The sequence below is a fragment of the Seriola aureovittata genome, chromosome 20, assembly GCF_021018895.1.
Source record: "Seriola aureovittata isolate HTS-2021-v1 ecotype China chromosome 20, ASM2101889v1, whole genome shotgun sequence".
Classification (NCBI taxonomy): domain Eukaryota; kingdom Metazoa; phylum Chordata; class Actinopteri; order Carangiformes; family Carangidae; genus Seriola; species Seriola aureovittata.
In genome coordinates this window covers 12595457-12614121 of record NC_079383.1, presented here as the reverse complement: position 1 = coordinate 12614121, position 18665 = coordinate 12595457, and the positions used below count along the sequence as shown (strand labels likewise).

General features: G+C 42.9%; 1 protein-coding gene across 1 annotated transcript in view; it reads right to left on the bottom strand.

Annotated features, from left to right (window-relative positions):
• stau2 (staufen double-stranded RNA binding protein 2) overlaps positions 1 to 18665 on the bottom strand; it is an 88471-nt gene that overhangs the window by 1649 nt on the left and 68157 nt on the right. The window contains exon 14 of the mRNA XM_056364268.1: positions 1090 to 1155. Coding sequence (XP_056220243.1) covers positions 1090 to 1155 — 66 coding nt within the window. The remainder of the gene's footprint in view (positions 1 to 1089; positions 1156 to 18665) is intronic.

The following is an 18665-nucleotide window of genomic DNA, read 5'->3' as shown; positions in this document are numbered from 1 at the left end:
TTTTGTCCAATGTTGCGAATAATCAGTCCTGCTCTGGGTAATTTGTTCCAGTTCTTTCAAAACAAGATAGGTGATTCTTGTAAAAGGAAACTTCCAGAGGTAACGAAAGTGATGCGACTGTGACTCCAGACACTTAACAAGTCCTTGACCTCACTCTGTTTCACACTAACTCGTCATCTGTGGAACCTGTGCTGTGGCTTTTATCAGAACAGACTGTAAAGACAGAGATTCATGTGTGTGAGTGCAGCTGATTTATAAGAAAAGAAGTGTATTTTCACATTGATCACTGTAATCATCTGAGGCTCAGTGACCAATAATGTGTTAACAGCAAAGTATGGGAGAATTAATGAGTTTTAGAGATCAAGAGGGGAAAGACCGAAGGGAGAAATAAGTGATTAACAGCTCAGGTGAGAGTGTAATTGCTGCCCCTCTCCCCTGATGGTAACATAAATGAAGCTGTTATAACTCTTTCCTCTCTTTGTTCCTTTCCTCTTTCGCTCTGAAGGAGACACATGGCTGCAAAGAAACAGCCCTGCCTAAACTTTTTTCCCAGGGCACACCTACTATGAAAATACTCCACAAATGCTTGACAGTGATTTCCTCCCAACAAACCCACGGTGTTCCTACTTTCCTACTGGATTCTCCGCTGGCGTCCTTCCTCCTTCCTTTCTTTCCTCCCTTCCTTGTCATGGAGGACGCAGCGAAGGGAGGGAAGGAAGGGGAAGTACGTGGAGAAAGCCCTCTCTTCTGCCATGACTGAGCCTTGGTGGCGATAGTCATCATGCAAAGTATGGAGCACTGACAGGAGTGTGGTGCATGTAAATACATACGCCTACTGTTGCTTTCCTATGGAAGAAAAATGTCGAGCGGAAATGTTGGGACGTGCGTGTGGGTGGTTAGGGAGCTGATGATGGGCCAGCCTGGAGCGTTGGGATTTGCAATAAGCCAGATTGGCGCACGCACACGCACACGCACACACACATCTGGATGCTCACATTCACTCTAATTGGCTGATTGGTAAAGCATCCAACACTGAGTGAGCGTGGAGCGGCTGTCTGCCAGTTTGGCGTGATCCGTGTCCTACCGTACCTTGATGGGGCCATCCACCGGGTCCAGTCCCTGCTCCGACAGCTGTTTCAAGGCACTTAGAGCAGCCTGAGAAGAGAGAGAACAACAGATGGTCGAGTGAGAGGGGGAGGAGGGAGCGAGGGAGAGAGGGAGACCGGGTGGGAGGAGAGTGAGTGTCACCCTTCAGCTGCTTTTCAAATAACACTTACTCTGGGAAACCTGATGCCAGCAGGACACTTTCCCTTCGCTCTCTGTTGTCTTTGGCTCCTCTCCCCTGACTGTTTATCTAGCGTTATTGGGTTAACATTTCCACTTTATGTTTTGACTGCTCTGCATTTTCCTTAGTCAATCTGAGTGACATCTGTATTCTGTGTGACCACAGCTGAAAGAATAGCAGCAGGTCTGAAATATCTATAAAACATGAAAGTTTAGAAGCACCACACACATTTTAATTTAATCCGCGTAGCGAATAAAACCCACACTGACTGAAAATATATAAGAGTGTGTGTGTGTGTGTGTGTGTAACATTTTTGACTGTTAACCGTCTTGAGGTTGAGAAAGGAAGCTTTGAGTGCAAAGTGACACTTTCAAGAGATTTAAATTGACTGTCTCCACCACACTGAGCTCATAACCACCTTTACCACCACTACCACCCATCTGGAGCAATGTAAAGCCATGTCATTAAAAACAAAAAAAACAAAACAAAACTATATCCTATCTCATGAACTCACACTATGCAACTGAGATATTTCACTGGTTCCTCTTGCCAAGCTTTGGGTCAAAAAAGTGCCATGATGTAATTTCCTTCCCGCTCATCGGCCGCCTGTGTGTGCCAGCTAGAGGGGCTGCTAGTGATGTGAGGAGGGTCCGGTCTACTGTCATAATAAATGCAACGAGTGTGGGAGTCAGGAAGTGTAGAGTGGACTGACACAAAAGCTATGTTAAGGAAGATTATTAAATGAGTGGAGAATTTGATTTTCTTTTCATAAAAATACTCTAGGCATTTGGTGTTATGTCACCTATGGACTGCGTATTCAGTGCAATGCTGATCCACACAATTAATGTCACAACCACAAACCACTTCGAGAAAAGAGCAGTTCGAGTGTGCCAAGAGGAGCTGTTCGGTCTGATCTCAACCAGGTTGTAGGTCCGATTCCTGACAAGGATACTTCCTCCATCCTAACAATCGGCTCCAGATGTGTTTACCCTCTCTTTATTTCGGTTTCTGTCTCTCAGTGTGGGCTGACTTGGAGCAGATCTGCTGCTGGGGGATATAACTCCCAACAGAGCTGACACCTCTTCCTTTCATACCAACCATCATGGGAGACCGCAGTTCAAATATTGTAGATACTGCCGCTCTGCATCTAAAACTACACATACAGTATCAGCCTGAGGGAGTATCTGAGCAGGAAGAACTCAACCTGTTAATGTGTTATCATGCTGTCGAACAAGATTTAATTACCCATTAAACGCACTATCAAACTGATTTGTTAACGTGGGTGTCACCATTACCAAACGGTGGACAATTCCTAATGGAAACATTCCATATGTCATATAAAGAAATTATGTCCTAAAAGCAAACAGGTCCAACAGGTTCGACTGGTGTACCATATTATTCTACCATAAAATACGTTTTTTCAAATTGATTCATTGCAAATGAATATCTAGTAATTGGTTTTTTATCTACTGTAACGTGTGGGCTTGAAAGTGTCTTGTTTGCATGCTTCATATCACGGATTTCTGGAGTAATAGTGACCTTGTAAACGCAAAACATTATATTTGCAGTTGTGTCAGATTTAGAAGTAGTTTTATTTGGCTGCTCATCTTTATAAACTTGGTTGAAAAATGAGTTTCATGTTGAACCAGTATTTCTTAAACATACTGTATCGTTTATCAACTAAGTAATAAGTATGGATAATAATCTCAATGAACATTACCATAAGAAAAGCTGAAAAAGAAAAACTCAAACAGCTCCGCTTGATTATTCCACACACATCTGGTGCGACAGTGGTCAAAACGAGCCTGGATCCGTTACACTCCATCACTGGTTAATCAGAGTAGAGATAAGGAATAATTGATTCTGCTCAGTAGATGAGTGAGATGTGACGACTGCGGAGTGAACCTCATCATGAAGCCCACCAACGTCTCGCTCTACTTTATTCTTATTAGTTATATCAGCTACGTGGACTGGGACACATTTTTCTGATACTCTCAGACACACAGACAAGAGACGTCTCCATGTGAATAACGGTCTGTATTTAAGCTCATACGCACTGAGAGGAAACATTTATCACACTTTAATGCTGAGGAAATATAAATCCCACTGCATGAGGTATCAGTGTGTCTCTATGGAATGCAATGTACAGAGTGGGATGTTACAAACTAGTATCTGTGTGCTTGCGTCCAAAATCATTTTCAAAGAGTTTTAACTTCAGATTATGAGAAACATAAACCAGGAATCATAATTCATGACTGACAGGTGCAAGGGTCAAAATCTGGTTTATATCCATCAAATTGAGAAAAAAAAAACTGTGCTGCTTACAGGTAGTAAAAAAAAAAAAAAAAAAACTGCAACAATAATAGTAGGACTAGTTTGAAAAATTCATACTGTCGGGTTATTACTTAAGATCTTTCTCCAGAGAATCAGAAATCAACTGAAGCCCCTCTGGGTCCATAACAGACAATTTATGGTGCAATGTGTTTTTTTTCTCTGTGAAGATCTGACAGCAAGTCAGATTTAAGGGCTAATGCTTGCAGAGATTTAAGGTGACAGCTGAAGGAATGTTTTCACAATTGCACTGTTAATAAACATAAATCATATCAAGGGATTCTTCATATACCAGTTGGGTGCTTTTTTTAAATATATATATATATATATACACACATATGCAATTCCATCATGTCACTTCACAATGACCAGAACTGTCCACACATACTGGAGCGGAAAAAGTAATTAAGATAAGAAGGAAACCAAACGCTGCCAGATTAATCTAGGACACATGATCAGTGTCACACCTGATAAACACCAAGGACAGATCAATCTCCTGTTTCCTCTGGTGAACAATAAATTGTAATCACAACCAACTTCCCCGTGATTACCTCTTGTTTGTTGTATTTATTCAATTGGTTTGGGACTTTTCTCTCTCTGAGTAAATAGCCAGGGCCCATCTGTTGGAGGAGGGGGGGGGGGGTGACTGGAGATAAACAGCCATAAATCAGGGGCTTGACGGTGGCAGTGCTGCTGATATACGACAGGCAGGCATAAGGGCCGAGGCAGCCAATCCCTGGGCCCAGCAGCTCAGCGAAGGACGCAGAGCCTTAGACAAATACTGGGCCTATCTTTGGGAATGGCAGGCAGTGAAATCATTATTTTTCTAATGAGATAAGTTGGTCATCGTTAGAGGCAGCCGCTACACTGACGCATCAACACCAGAAGAGTATGTTTAGTCTGAGGCCACGACACGCAAGGTGGAGGTGTTCAATCTCTGTCATGGAACAAAGAGAGAGTAAGAGGCGGGTTAGACAATGTGCAGAGAGGACGATGCCAGTCATTAAAAGAAGTTTTAAACAGAAAAAAAATGGTCCATTGGCCACTAAGAGTTCTACCATCTCTCAAGGCCTGGTGACGCAAGCAAAGAACAAGTTGGTTGTCCGATCAATTCTGAAGGCGTATGTGTTTATAGCTGTTCTGGGCGGCCGCACTCAAAGGCGGAGTGACAGGGCAGACATTTAAAAACCGATAAAAAAAAAAAAAAAAAATGGATAAAAAAAACCCCACTGCATTGGCAGGAGTTCTGACAGAGGGTGCTCCAACAACAAAACGTAGGGTTGTTCAGCACATCTGGCAATACAAGCATCTATAAGTGCACATTCTTGGTAGAATACCTTGTAATGAGAACAGCACTATGTTGTTTTTACCTTACATTTGTTATATAAAAAAAAGGACTGTTGCCCTGCACTAACTTTCCAGAATTAAAATCAGTATTAAAATCCTTATTGCCTCAGTATTATAAACAGTTGGGTAGTGTCTTTGTATCTGATGATACTTCATACTCATGGACGTATCCCTCAAACTGGACTTCTTGAATTGAATTTCATCTTCTTACCAGTACCTATGGCAACCTTCCCCGCACCAAATGGGAGTTTGCTATGGGACAAATCCTCAAGTCACCTTCATCACTCCCTCTTCACCTATCATCTTTCCTCAACCCAACTTTAGATAACAATCCTGCACTCACCATCAATCCAAGACTGTGAGCCAACCTGTAGCGCCCCACAGCCACTTCACACATGGGCTCATTCATCTAGCTATCTAGTTGTCCCTAGTTCAAAGGCTTGGACAAACAGTGGTCGAATGTGACGGCGTCTGAGGAGGATCTGCGACCGTGGCTGAGCTCCTGATGTGGAGTGACAAGGCCGGCTCATTTTTCTGGGCCTGCTGCGCCCTTAATGGCTTCCCCAACAGAGGCTTCGCTTCCATCAGCGGCTTAGCCAAACAAAGGCCCAGTCCCCCAGGAGTCCACGGCATCGGCCTGATGGATCTGATGGATCGTTGGATCACATTGACCCTGACAAATCAGACCCCTGTGTCAGCTCTCACTGCTGGGCTACTCAGTTCTAGGGAAGAAATGAAGACATTTTGGGGAATAGGAGGATGAGGGGAAAAGGTGAAAAAAAAAGAACAAGGGAGAAAAGACGTGAGATGGTAAGGCTGGAAAAGGAGCAGTAAAAGTGGGAAAAAAGAACCAGAGAGAAGAGGGTACAGGAGCCTTCAATCCTTCGATCTCGATCACTTCACCCTCTGGCCCTTAGCAGCCATCAAAGACATCAGGGAGGTCCTAATGAGGTGAAGACCACCAGCACATCAGTCAATCTCACATACTTGCATCTCTTTCTCTCCTCCTACTCTGAATCTTCCAAGTAGCAGAAGAAAGAGAGACGTTACCCTAGTTTGTCTGTTCTCTTGACTTTATCAGATCAGATCCTGCATCTGCTCTGCTGGAGGCAAGATGAAAGCGCAGACACCAGCTTAAGGTTTAACCCAATGACCCAGTCTCATGAGTACAGTGTGGTATTTCCCTCTTTGCCAAGCAGATCCAGGTTCCCAGGACTTTCTCTGGCTCTGTACAGTCCAGCTGGACTGATCAAACCCTTCCTTAATCTTAAGTCCAGGCCAAGAGCATCAGCAGCAGCCTCCAATCTTTGCTTTGATCCTGCATCATTACCTAAGTCATGTGTTTGGACATCTACATCATTGAAGAGGCGAGAGAGAGGGAATGCTAGGTCAGATTCTTCTTGTGATCTTTGCTAGGCCTCGATACCATCCCTGAAATCCCTGCAGGTGCACTAAAATGGATGCATGTGGACATGTATACAAAAATGAAATAAAAAAAAGAAAAAAAGATGGCGATACAATTTTAAAAGCTCAGTGGTGTGGTGTTATGTGGTGACCTACTATAGTAGAGTCAATAAACTCTGAATGGACATGAACACAGCAATGCCTTCTTTTATGAGCTGCTGCAGGCCTTTAATAGTTTTTATGTAGTTAGTCAGTCTTTCTTATGGCTAGAAAGTGAAGCACTGCGTCATTTACAAGAACAACATTTGGCTAGACGCACCTCTCCACTTCTATCAAGTACCACTCCACCACTAATTTACACAAACCACAGAGTCGTTTCACAACCATGTCCAGTTTCTTCTCAGAAATCAAGGCGACGCTGGGGTGGATGGACCGTAAACCAAACCGCTTGCTTTTGTTTGCTCAATTGTACACTGGACATTCATCCTCTTCCTCTGCCATAACATGCTCGCTGTCAGGCCTTAACAACGCTAGAAAGAGTCCGATTAATGTTGGGTAGCTGGTTCTGAGCTGCTGCAAGGGGAGGGGGGTGGGGACTCGGAACATGAAGGGGATGCAAGACGGCTGCTCATGAGGATGATCTAAGGGATTTCTAGTAGACTAAACAATGAAAAGAGTGGATTTCAAACAGGGTGTTTTACAGGCAGGACCTGGGAAGATGGAAAAATGAGTGCCCTGTTGTCAGAGAAGTTCTGGAGAGGGGCTTGTTCTATTTTCAAAAGGCCTCATAAAACCTTGACAGTGCTCCCTCTTTTTGCGCTCACTCTCTAAAGCACAAAGAAATATGAGATACCAGGGAAGAGAAAACCCCAGCCATCTTTTTGTCCTGTATTAACCCTGTTGTCACTAATGCGCCATCACGTCACATCTTCCCTCTGATGTTCATTAAATTCTTTTAAACATTATCTATTGCAGATTTTCTCCTCCTTTTTTCCTTCTGTCATCTACTCTCGAGCTGCTTCTCATCCCTTGGCTTTGGTTTCCTCTACATTCTTTTCTTTTCCTTCTACCCACATCAAAACCCTGGACAAGGATCACCGAAACATTCCCGGATAGCTCGTGGAGAACACCTGTGTGTGCATGAGTGCTGGCAGTGTATGCCTCCATTTGTTAATGCGGTGTGATATGTACATGGATTCTTGAGTGACTACAGGGAAAATGTATTCAGATCCTCTCACCAAATCTCTTCTTCACTCTCTCTCCAGATTTCACATCCTCTTCCACATCAGAGGCATTGATAAAAGAGGCAGTGTGTGCTGGCAGTGGCCTAGCTGTAGCCTGACATGACGTTAATTCTTCTGAAGTAGCACTTCACATCTGCCGCTTCACTGCTTGTGCAACAGTGTAGCAACTGTGAGTATTGTACAGCTAAATAAACTTTGCTGTGAGGAAATATATTTGATTTCTGCATACTTCTCAGTCATGTGTGCATGCTGCCACATTATGGTGACCAGAATTCCTGAAGTGGATAGTGTGTGTCTCTGAGGCCTGTGATGAGCGCTGAAGGCTGGCTGAGCAAAGTTAGCGGGTAACGGCTGTGGGGCTCCCCAGGGGAGCAAGCCTTCTCTGACATGGGAAGCCATAAATAAGGGCCCGGGGCGCAGCGCCATGTCATGCGTCATTTGGGTCGGAGAGGCATGCTTTATCCCCTCCCATCTCAGAGCTGCTGAGCATGGCACCTCCTAGGGCGTAATACAAAACATATGAGTAGAGGGCGAGGGGCAGAAGCACCTCAGCATACCACAGTCCTGCCTTGTCAGCAAAGCATCTTGGAGGAAAAGCAGATCTAGCCAAAGACAGCCTCTATGATAACACTGTGCTAGTATTCCACAATCAAACTTTGTCAAGAAACAATAACCTAATCGTTGAGCCTCATAATTGTTGATGTGACAACATCACATCATAGTTATGGTATAACAGAAACACAACATGGATCAAATTTAACTGGTAACACTATTTAGCTTTTATAACCAGTATCTAAACAATGAAAAACTGGTTTAAACACAGCCTTTTCCAGACTATGATGTAGCTGTAAGCACAATGTACAGTACACACAGTGTATAAACAGCTGATAAATGCTTTATAACACTCTGAAATTATACTAAAAGTCAATATAGAAAAAAAGATTTAAACCCATATAAATTGGATATAGGACATTATAAACAAACAGGGGTCACCATAAGGCAGTCCAGAGTTCAAGGTAGCTCAAGAGTGACTCAAAACTTGTAAGATGACACATTCAGACCAAGAGTAGAAAGTGACACTTTCCCTTTTTATCACGAAAGGAGGCAGTGACACATTTCCATTGAGAAAGGAACCCGCCACCCACAGGAAGTTACGCAGGGGAAATCTATGTTTTGTCTATTCTCAAAATTTCTAACTTATTCCTAAGTTGATGATGAGTCAGTGACTAAATACAGCATGAGATGAAATGGGGACATGAAGAATGCTGTAGGGATGGGACTACTGTCTGGTAAGATATGAAGCAAGAAGAGGAAAACAGCCTCAAGGCCAGTGACTCACCAACATGACCACTGACTGAGCTGAAATGTTTTCCCAAAAGCAAAGGGCCTTTTTATTGTCTTGAGCAACCCCCCCCCACCATACACAACCTGGCAACCTGGGTGATGAGAAACAGTCTGAGCGGATTATTCCTTTATGATCCAATTCATGCACAATTCATGCCTCACTCATATAAATGACATAAGCAGAAAATAATGTTGCTTCGTGAGCATCACTGTGTGCAAGTCATCTTCATACATATGGGGAGTCCAGGAGATCATCAAATGTCACACCTAAGATTCACTTCCTGGGCTAATAGTAAAGAAACACTGCTCTGACTGTTATGTCTTTTTCCATCAGGTTACCCCCAAGACTTCACAGCAGTGTTACATCACCTCATCTTAACTTGCACAGATCTACCTTTCTATGCCAGAGGGAGAAGCTGCTATAATCCTGAACAATTGGAGTCACATTGCCCTGGGGGAGTTATGAAAAGCTGTGGGAAGAAAAGCCAGTCCTCAGGCACTCGCTCTCTTATCAGTGGAGAGATAGTGATCGGTCCCAAGGGGCGTCCCATTTCTCCCTTTTCTGCTCCTCTCTGCCTCCTGGTCTCCGTTTTCCCCTCCACTGCTGTATGTGTCAGAGATCGACCACGTGATCCATTTAACTGCTCTTTGCATGCCAGTTGTCATTGTCCTAAATTCAAAATGACAAACTCCCACAGTTTGCTTGATGAAGTCCATAGCTTAGTTGAAGTGGGCAGTGGGACAAGCAGTGGTTGGGTGGGGATGCAAATGCGATGGCTATGGTTGTTGCCTGGCTGCAACACTACCAGTGGAAAAGACCTTTTCCAACCGCAGAATGGAAGCATGGGCAGCTCACACCAGGGGTAGGATCCAAGTTCTTAATCACTTCCTTCATTTGCATAGATAATAAACTTAGTAAAGATACTGCAGTGGGCCATATCAATTGCTAGTGAGGATATCAGCTTGGATGTCAAAGAGCATTACTGGCTGTTATCAGCCCTTCTGTAAAATTGGAATCTAATTATTTCTTGATATTAAAGCTAAAATACTGGTTGTATTAAAAATGGCCCAAACAAATGAGAAGATGGGCCCAATGAGTCATCAGAGCAGCAACTTCACTTTACAGATTTACTATTAAAACCTCCTATTCCATCACAATGACAATAGTTGCTGGATAACTTGAGCTCAGATCTTCAGTTTGCCCGAAAATAGCGGTTTGTACATGTCAACCGAACATGTCTGAAGGCAAAAGAGTTGATGTCTGTTCAGCTTGGTCCTACTCAAAGCCGGGGGCAAGAAGACAGCAGTTATAGAGAGGGGCAAGGCATGATAATAGTTCAAACTGAGACAACGGCATGTGCTTTTAGAAAGTCTCTACTCAATGGCTCTCAATGTTTTGCATTTATCTGTACATAGAAAATGAGGTGGTTGTGAGAACGAAGAGAGCTAGAGGGTGGAGTTCAAACCCTGCCTACTTTACTCACTTTTGCACACCTTGTCAGATTGATGGTTTCAGAAAGTCACAAAAACTGTCAGACATAGGAGGGAAGGTCACATCTTCTGAAGAGCACTGTCCCCTTTAGACCAACAAAAAAGGATGACATGATTTACAGGAGAGACTTACAGGTGTGGAAAGGCAAAAAGGAGGAACTTGGGAATGTAGTATATGAAGGGGTTAAGATAAAGGGTGAGTGGAGAGGGGCTAAGTGTCTTACTGTGACAGCCGGCAGCTGCATGCAATAATCCCAGACTCTCCATCACGAGCCCTTTATATTTTCTTGTCAGAGACAACAGCGTACATGAGAGAGTGGATGTCTGGTGGAAAAGTCATCCGGTAACAAGAGAGGGCGCGCAGTCAGACAGCATTTTACACCTTTTTCCTCTTGTCTCTTCAGGCCAGTTCATGGTTTCCGCTTGCCCGGAAATGGACGTGCTTCAGGGGGGTATGCGTACACGGACATGTTCCGCTTAACAAGAATAGGGCGGTGGATGGGAAATAAACAGTACATGCATACACTGGACGAAACAAGCTTCCAGTTTACTTGTAAAAAGCACGCGCTGTCGGCAGGCTGGCACTGTGGATCCTCGCGGACTTGGACAGATTACAAAATTTACATCACATGAACCAAAGTGGACCCTTGCAGACATGGAAAGCAAGAAATTGGCTTTACCTCCATGAAGCTCCCTTAGCCCCTTTCTGCACTGACTGTTAATCACCTCATACTGACTGTTTCTCATTCCCCACCATGCTTGCTGAGCCAATAAGATATGGATGAACGTTTTGTCTATTACTTAAAATCCCAAGAAATACTGAGTGGACCTGCAAATCACTGTCTGACAGGGCTGATTGAGACCCATTACGCCTCAGGGAGCCCCTGAAGTGTTATGAAAACCTTACTATGTTCCTATGGCAACTGGCAGCGTGTCCTGCAGAGACAGATTATGTATAAGGCATGTTTACTAAAAACAATAAATTCCAGTATGCTTATATCAAGCGGCAGGCCTTGCTGGGTAGGGCTCCTCCAACCAGGCTGGTTTTTCTGATGAACAGGTCCAGGGGCCACACTAACTAGCCAAATATGATGGGGGGGGAAAAACGTAATGTAATGCACACTGAAAACATATGTCTTTTTAAAATGTTAGCATAATGCCATTACCGAGTTGGTTTAAAGCCGGCGGGCCTGTCACAAAGTGTTCATAAACAACAGGAACCAATCTCAGCAGGAACAAAGCCATGTTATGGATTCAGTCTGCAAACACCGATTTGAGCCAAGGCCAGACACAGAGTGGCTGACGTGATGAGCAAACATAAATTCACATAGGCATGGTGGGCCTCACATGCACAATAAAAGCAGCATGACATGATCTTCTCCCAAGCTGGAGAGCAAAGGAAATTAAATAAGCCATGTGTGCCACAATTTCATCTAGACAGGATATTTTTTAATATTAAATTTCTCTAAAATGTCATGGATTAGGGCAAAAACAAAATATAATAGGATTGAAATAAAATGACTGGAAGTGATTCTCACAGAATGTGTAGCTTTCCTTTTAAGATGCAGCTAACTTAACCCAAAGTACATCAGTGCTACAATTTTCCTGCAGTGGCACATTACAGATGATATAACCCATTATTTGTCAGTGATGCAGTGATTTTATCCACAAAAGAGCAATGAGTACCCAATCCTCTGTGGGCAAGTTTTACGAGCCACCTCACACATTTTTACAGCATGGAAAACAGACAGTAAACACCAGGAAGGCGCTGCGCTTTAACACATGATTAAGACACAGCTAATTAGATTGCGGACAGTAAAACTGTGAGGAGAATCGTAAAATAGGAAGCAGTTGTAGGACTGAGTGAGGGATCAGGTACAAGCAGCAGACGTTTAAGTCAGGAAACCGCAGGCCACTGACAAATGACCGAGGTAGGGTGTCTCATTTCTGCTGCCTTCTCTGTGGTGAAAATGTAAATTGCAGACTTTCTAAGGTAAAAAAAGAAAAGACCCTCTCACACACAAGCCCCCCATGTCCACCATCCATCCATCCCTCCATTCTTCCCCTCCCTCTCCTCAAATGCAGCGGTTGGTCCCATGAAACTGGGGTCAGGGTACTAATGGAGGACCTCGTGGCCTTGTGTGCCTTTGGAAACAACCGACCCCCCCCCCCCCCCCCCCCCCCCATCCCTACTCTCTTATAAATCAAGCAGGCTCATTGAGAGTGGCAGAGTCCTCTGATGTCCCAGCCATGTCTCATTTCAAAGTCCTTCTGAAGGCTCACACGGTTCCACGTTTTCTCACTGGGCACAAGGGAGACGTGTGTGTGTGTGTGTGTGTGTGTGTGTGTGTGGGGGGGGGGGGGGGGGGGGGGGGGGGGGGGGGAGATTCAAAGAGAGAAAGACAGATAGAGAAACAGAGTGTGAAAGAAAGAAAATGAGTTTGGGTCAAGAGAGAAGTAGAGGGAAATTAGGTTTAGAAAAGATGTCCCGCAGGAAAAGGGGGGCCTCTAAAACAAATGTTTATTTAGTAACTATGCTGCATTAGACCTCTCACTTGAAAGAATGTACAATAAATCAAACCATTTTGTGGATCACTTTAACACTGTGTGTATGTGTGTGCACGTGGGCATTTGTGCGGGTAGTATAGATGAAATGCCTTCCTCTACTGCACATGTACAGTTTACAAAGCATCTATAGAAGTGCAATCAAAACATAATTTTCCTCCCTTCATGGTAAATTGAGGTGTGCGTTGTATAAAAGGATAAGTGATTGCTGAGATAATGACATTCTGCGGTTTGCTTTAGTCTATGCATTCATAACAAAGCCAGATGAGTTACATATGGATTTAAAATGAATGTTTTCCTGACTACAGGTTTTTTGTTCCATATGCAGTCTTTCTGCACATCATGTGAATGATGCCGAGAGCACCTAATCAAAACCAGTGACACATAAAGACACTCTTGTGGCATATAAAGGGAAAAGAAAACAATTACATTTCTTTGCAATCAATACGATTTTGAAAAAAGAAAAGGGGTGGCGCAGGGAGAATATCAGGGACCCTTAAATGGAACCTTGAAGAACACCCCAATGAATCATGTCAAATAATGTTAAACCAGTAGTTTGGCATTTTGGGAAATGTACTTATTCTCTGCCTTACTGAGAGTTGAATGAGAAAATTGATACCACACTCACACCTCTATGATAAATATACTATGTAGTGGGAGCCAGCAGCTGGTTAGCTTAGGTTACCACAAAAGTGGAAACAAGGGAAACAGCTAGCCTGGCTCCGTAAAAAGGTAACTAAATCTTCTGATCAGCACCTTTAAAACACATTAATCAACATGCTAAATTTCGTTTGTTTAATCCAAACAAATCCCAAACTATAGGAAAGACAACAACTTTTTGTACATATTAAACAAACAAAATATAAAATGTTAATTAGTGAGCTTCAGAGGTGCTGGTAGGTGGATTTTGTTCCCTTCAGACCTAGCCAGGCGAGCTGTTACCCCCTGTTCCCTCTCTTTGTGATAAATAAGTTGCTGACTGTAGTAGCTTCATATTTATCATGCATAAGAGTCATAAGAGTGGCATAATTTTTCTCATCTATAACTTAAATTAATAATCTTGTTTCCCAAGAACTATTACTTTAAAATGGTGTAATAACAATTGAAATTTTGATTAAAATACATAAACGAACATTGTTTGCCGGAGGGTGCAGTATATTGTTATTTGTCATATCACTAGATCATATTCTGGATAAATGCTTGCTAAATCACTGCAAACCTCCAAGCGTGTGATAGCTGTCATATTCAACAGGAGAGAGTGGGCCTGCCTGTTGCTCAGCTAGCTAAGACATGCAAAATGATAGTTGATCTCCCTTTTAAAAAAAAAATGCAATGCATCTCCTCTTTCACTTGGTGTTGTGATTTCTTCCTCTCACATTTAGGTAGTGACAGTGTGGTTTGCTTAATCTTTTCTTATCTCCTTTGAATGCAAAGGATCGGGCTGTATTTGCATGTAAAACAGAATACAAGCTATCACTTGTGACTTCATTTAGAGAGGAGATTTGGAAGATCATGAAGATACTGCTATGAGGCAGGCGGACACACGCACCCACACGAGCACACAAAAACATGAATGCGCACGCACACACACACACACACACATGTGTATACACACAATCACACACACACACACACAGTGTTTACTTAAACCACAGGAGTATGTGACACCTTAGTCGTAACTGGTGTTAACCCCCATTGTGGCTGTTGTTTTGAGTGTTTCAAAATGTCTGCTGTTTGAGGCCTGAGAATGCGTTAACATCAAGAAGAGAGGATGGTGGTTGTGATGGGGTGGGGGGTGATGGGGTGATGGGGTGGGGGGGTGGCAGGAAAGGGGGGGTGCTCAGACAGACAGAAAAACATTCCCCAGTCGCTACGCTCATCTCCATAACTCAGTATGCAGCCACAGAGCACTGATCCTAACGCGGGACATTAACGACCCGACTCCCACCACTGGAAGCGTCATTATCTGCCACTGAACAGTAAGGGTCATTTAGAGCCCAATTCATAACTGCCAAAGCAGAAATGCTCATCTTTTTTGCCCCCTGGTTGTAGTTAGGGTTAAGTAAATCACTCATAGTAATTCTGTATCGGGCAGGAGGGGCATCGTACGGCTATGGACCTGTCAGTGAAATTGGGAGTGATAGCTTGCGATTTTAGAGGAACATACCATAATCATACTGTGTACGATGGAAATCAAAAACAACTTTCACAAACAAATAGCATCTAAGCATCTGGGAGATTGGATTTCATTAAGTCAGGAAAGAAAAAAAAATAGTACAATTACAACCAACAATACAGGTCTTTGTGAAGAGTGTGTGTATGTGTGTGTTTCTCTATGTAGATATGCGGTTGTTTTTGTCTATGTGGTAAACTTGTACGCCTGCAATTACTGTCAGAGTGTGATTCTGGTGCACTCTTATGATGATTAATTCTCAGAAGTTTTTAACCACAAGACGTGTGTCACGTATCAAGTTAAACGGCTTTTTAAAGCTTTTTCCTTGCAGAGTTGCACAATAGAAGTTCAATGTGTTGTGCAACTCTCCCACTCGTGGGACAAGACTGACAATGTCAGACTAGGCTTGTGGTCCTCTGGTTTATATGTATATTTCATATCTTATAAGATGTTGGTTAGCAGGGTATCATGAGATAAGGCAGCTTCACGCAGATCATCCTATCAACTGTGTGTGAGGATGAGTATTTCTAAAGGGCTAAACTAGATATTCATTACCACATCAACAAAGGACAGTAGAACAATTTACATAATGCTTGTTATGAAACAAAGGTGCAACGTTAACCTTTTCAGAGTGAAAACCTAACTGTTTTGGTGTCAGAAAAGGTGTTTTCTCCACAGGTGACATAACTCACACATTGTCACCGGGAGATGGCAAAGCAGAGGAAAAATACCTGGCCCTTATCTTGGGGACCTTTTCAGCAAGGCGAACTATCACTCAGTATCAAATGACATTAAGTTAATGAGTCCGAGACGCTACAAAAGAGCGGTAGGTAGCGAATTAGCAGCCTGGTTTGCTTACGCCTCCCACGGGGGTGATGAGTGAAGAGAGGTGTGATTGGTTTAGAGACCTTTATCCATGCCAAATTTGTGTGTGTGGGAAATCACACACATAGCCTAACTGCGCTGACGGCTGCAAGGTCGCTGCCAAAACATCTTGCTCCTCTTAGCATGGAGGTGATAATGAATCTAACACCTTTGGTTGCCTTAAAGCAATCACATTGGTCTGACAGGTATGAAAGCAACAGGGAGGGAGAACAATTAATTTGTATACACATGAACAGATATAAATTATACTTAAAAAATGCTTCCCATCATCCCTTCAACCCACCTTCACAAAATTAGCACAAAATAAAAAACAATATCTGATTACAATGATAATACTGCTACTAATACAAATAAAATTACATTTACCATCAGTTGTGGGCTTGGCTTCTGTGTTTTCAGCTGTCCAAACGTATCACATGTCAACAATTCAGCTTTCAGAGAGACTCCAGGTTATGGAATTTAATCTAAACTGACAAGTAGGGTAACACTATCGGTCATGGTCACCATATATTTGAGTGTCTGACAATTTTACACATCTCTGACAACTAAAAAGGGTCAAATTACTTTCTAGCACATACTTTACCAACACATGGCAAGAGCCTGGAGCGCAGACACAGAAGACTTCCTTTTTGTTTTCATTAGTGCAGAACAGCAGTGATCATCTGGTTAGCCGGCACTTATGGGTAAATTGAAGCCTGCTTAATCATCCTCCGTAAATGTTGCTTTTTTTTTCTTTAGGCCTTATGAGTAAAATTGAGTGATGCATTTCTCTTTTCATTCAAGTCTCAGGTACTGAATGGATCCTTACTACTCCATAAACATGACATGAGTCACATGCAGACCGGTGGCGGTGATGATAACCTTTTTGAAATGCTGTCTATTACCCATATTACAAAAGAAAGTAATGCAAATATATTATTTAACGTAATTAGTTGAATATAAGATTCATCAATCTCCTTTCTCGATTTTGTATGACTGCAGATTTTCCAATAAGTTGACATTTTAGAGACTGATGAATCCATTAGGTAATCAATAGTTTATTAAAAAAATGGAAATAAGGGGATCGATCTCAAATACCAAATGTATCAAAAGGGATATTTTCTGTTATTATGGTAGGATTGGTTACAGCCTCCAGAATTATCTTAAGACATTGGAAAGCTGCTGTATTACTGGCCCTGAAGGACTGGATGAATGCCATGGTGGTGATAGCATCTTATGAGTCTATGCTTAATAGACTGAAGGGGAACATGGAAGATGGGACAGTCCGCTGGGAGCTCTTTTGCAGCTTTACAAGGTCTGATGAAAACTTGGCTCAGAGCACCAGTGATTGAGTACAGAACACTCCCTCCCTGTCTATTGTGAACTGAATTTCTCACTTCCATATATGCGAGTTAGAATTTTATTTATTTATTTATTTTTCTTTCGATTGCTCAGTGCAACTTGTCCTTATACACCATGTTCACGATGTGTATGTCAGAACCATTAACTGTACCACCAACCCTGTATTAATGTCATTAAAATTAATTTAAAAAAAAAAGAGGAAATAATCAGTAGCTGCAGCCCTAACGTTACAGAAAGACTAACATATGATTCAGTGCAAGACAACGCCTGCAAAACCACATTTAATTTTGAAGTTTCCGTTTTCCAGCATGGCCGGTTAGTTTGTTGTTTATCTTCCATACTCTGTTTAAAAGTAAATCAAGCACAGTACAACGCTCAAGTGTCCATGTGTGTGTTTAGTTCCACACCATGTCCGCCCTTAATAGACATGCTAATGTTCCAAGGGGCCACTCTGAACTATCAGCACGTCCCCTAATGGACAAGTTCATGTTTATTCTCTCCCCACTGGTCCCTGCTTCCTCTGGCGCGCAAAGAAAAAGAGTCAGTCACTTCTATCTCCCATTTTTTCATTCCCTGTCCTCATCAATCTCTCATAATCCCACTCAATCAGTTTCTCTCCAGCTCCTCTCCCTCTTTTTCTCATTGCCTCTCTGAATCGTTTACCCTGTCTCCCTCCTCCTCCATCATTCTTTCACTGCTCCCTCTCTTCTCCCGTCGCACTCTAATCTCCTGGTCTGAAAGGTGTTTCCTGAGGAGGGCATGTGGGAAGACAGGCAGGAGTGATGGATCGCTCCGTGGATGCTTCACTTTGTCCTCTCTCCTGGGACGGGAGCGGGGGGGGGGGGGGGCTTGTAGGTCTGACAGTGGGAGTGCTGGGTGAGGTGGTGTTGGGGAGGTAGGCAAGGTATGAGCTCCTTTGAAAGGTGGTGTTGAGCGGGAGCAAGGGAGGTCTCTGTGACTGCTCCCCCTCTGGTTCTGTGTGATGTGGACTAATTATAGTGACGAATAATCGCTATGCAAACATGTGCCTCCTGCTGCAAAACTGCAATCATAACATCTCCTTATGTATTTGTAACACCTCAATTTGAAAGGCCAAAGTTGTAAATATCACAAAAAAAGTAAAGTTTAGTTTAGAAACAATACAAAGACAGCCATCAATCCACAACTAAAATAAAGATTTTCACCTTTAATATGTTACTTGCAGCTTGCAAAGCCACGTTTTTTGCCGTGCATATACGGTAGTTAAATCAATCAA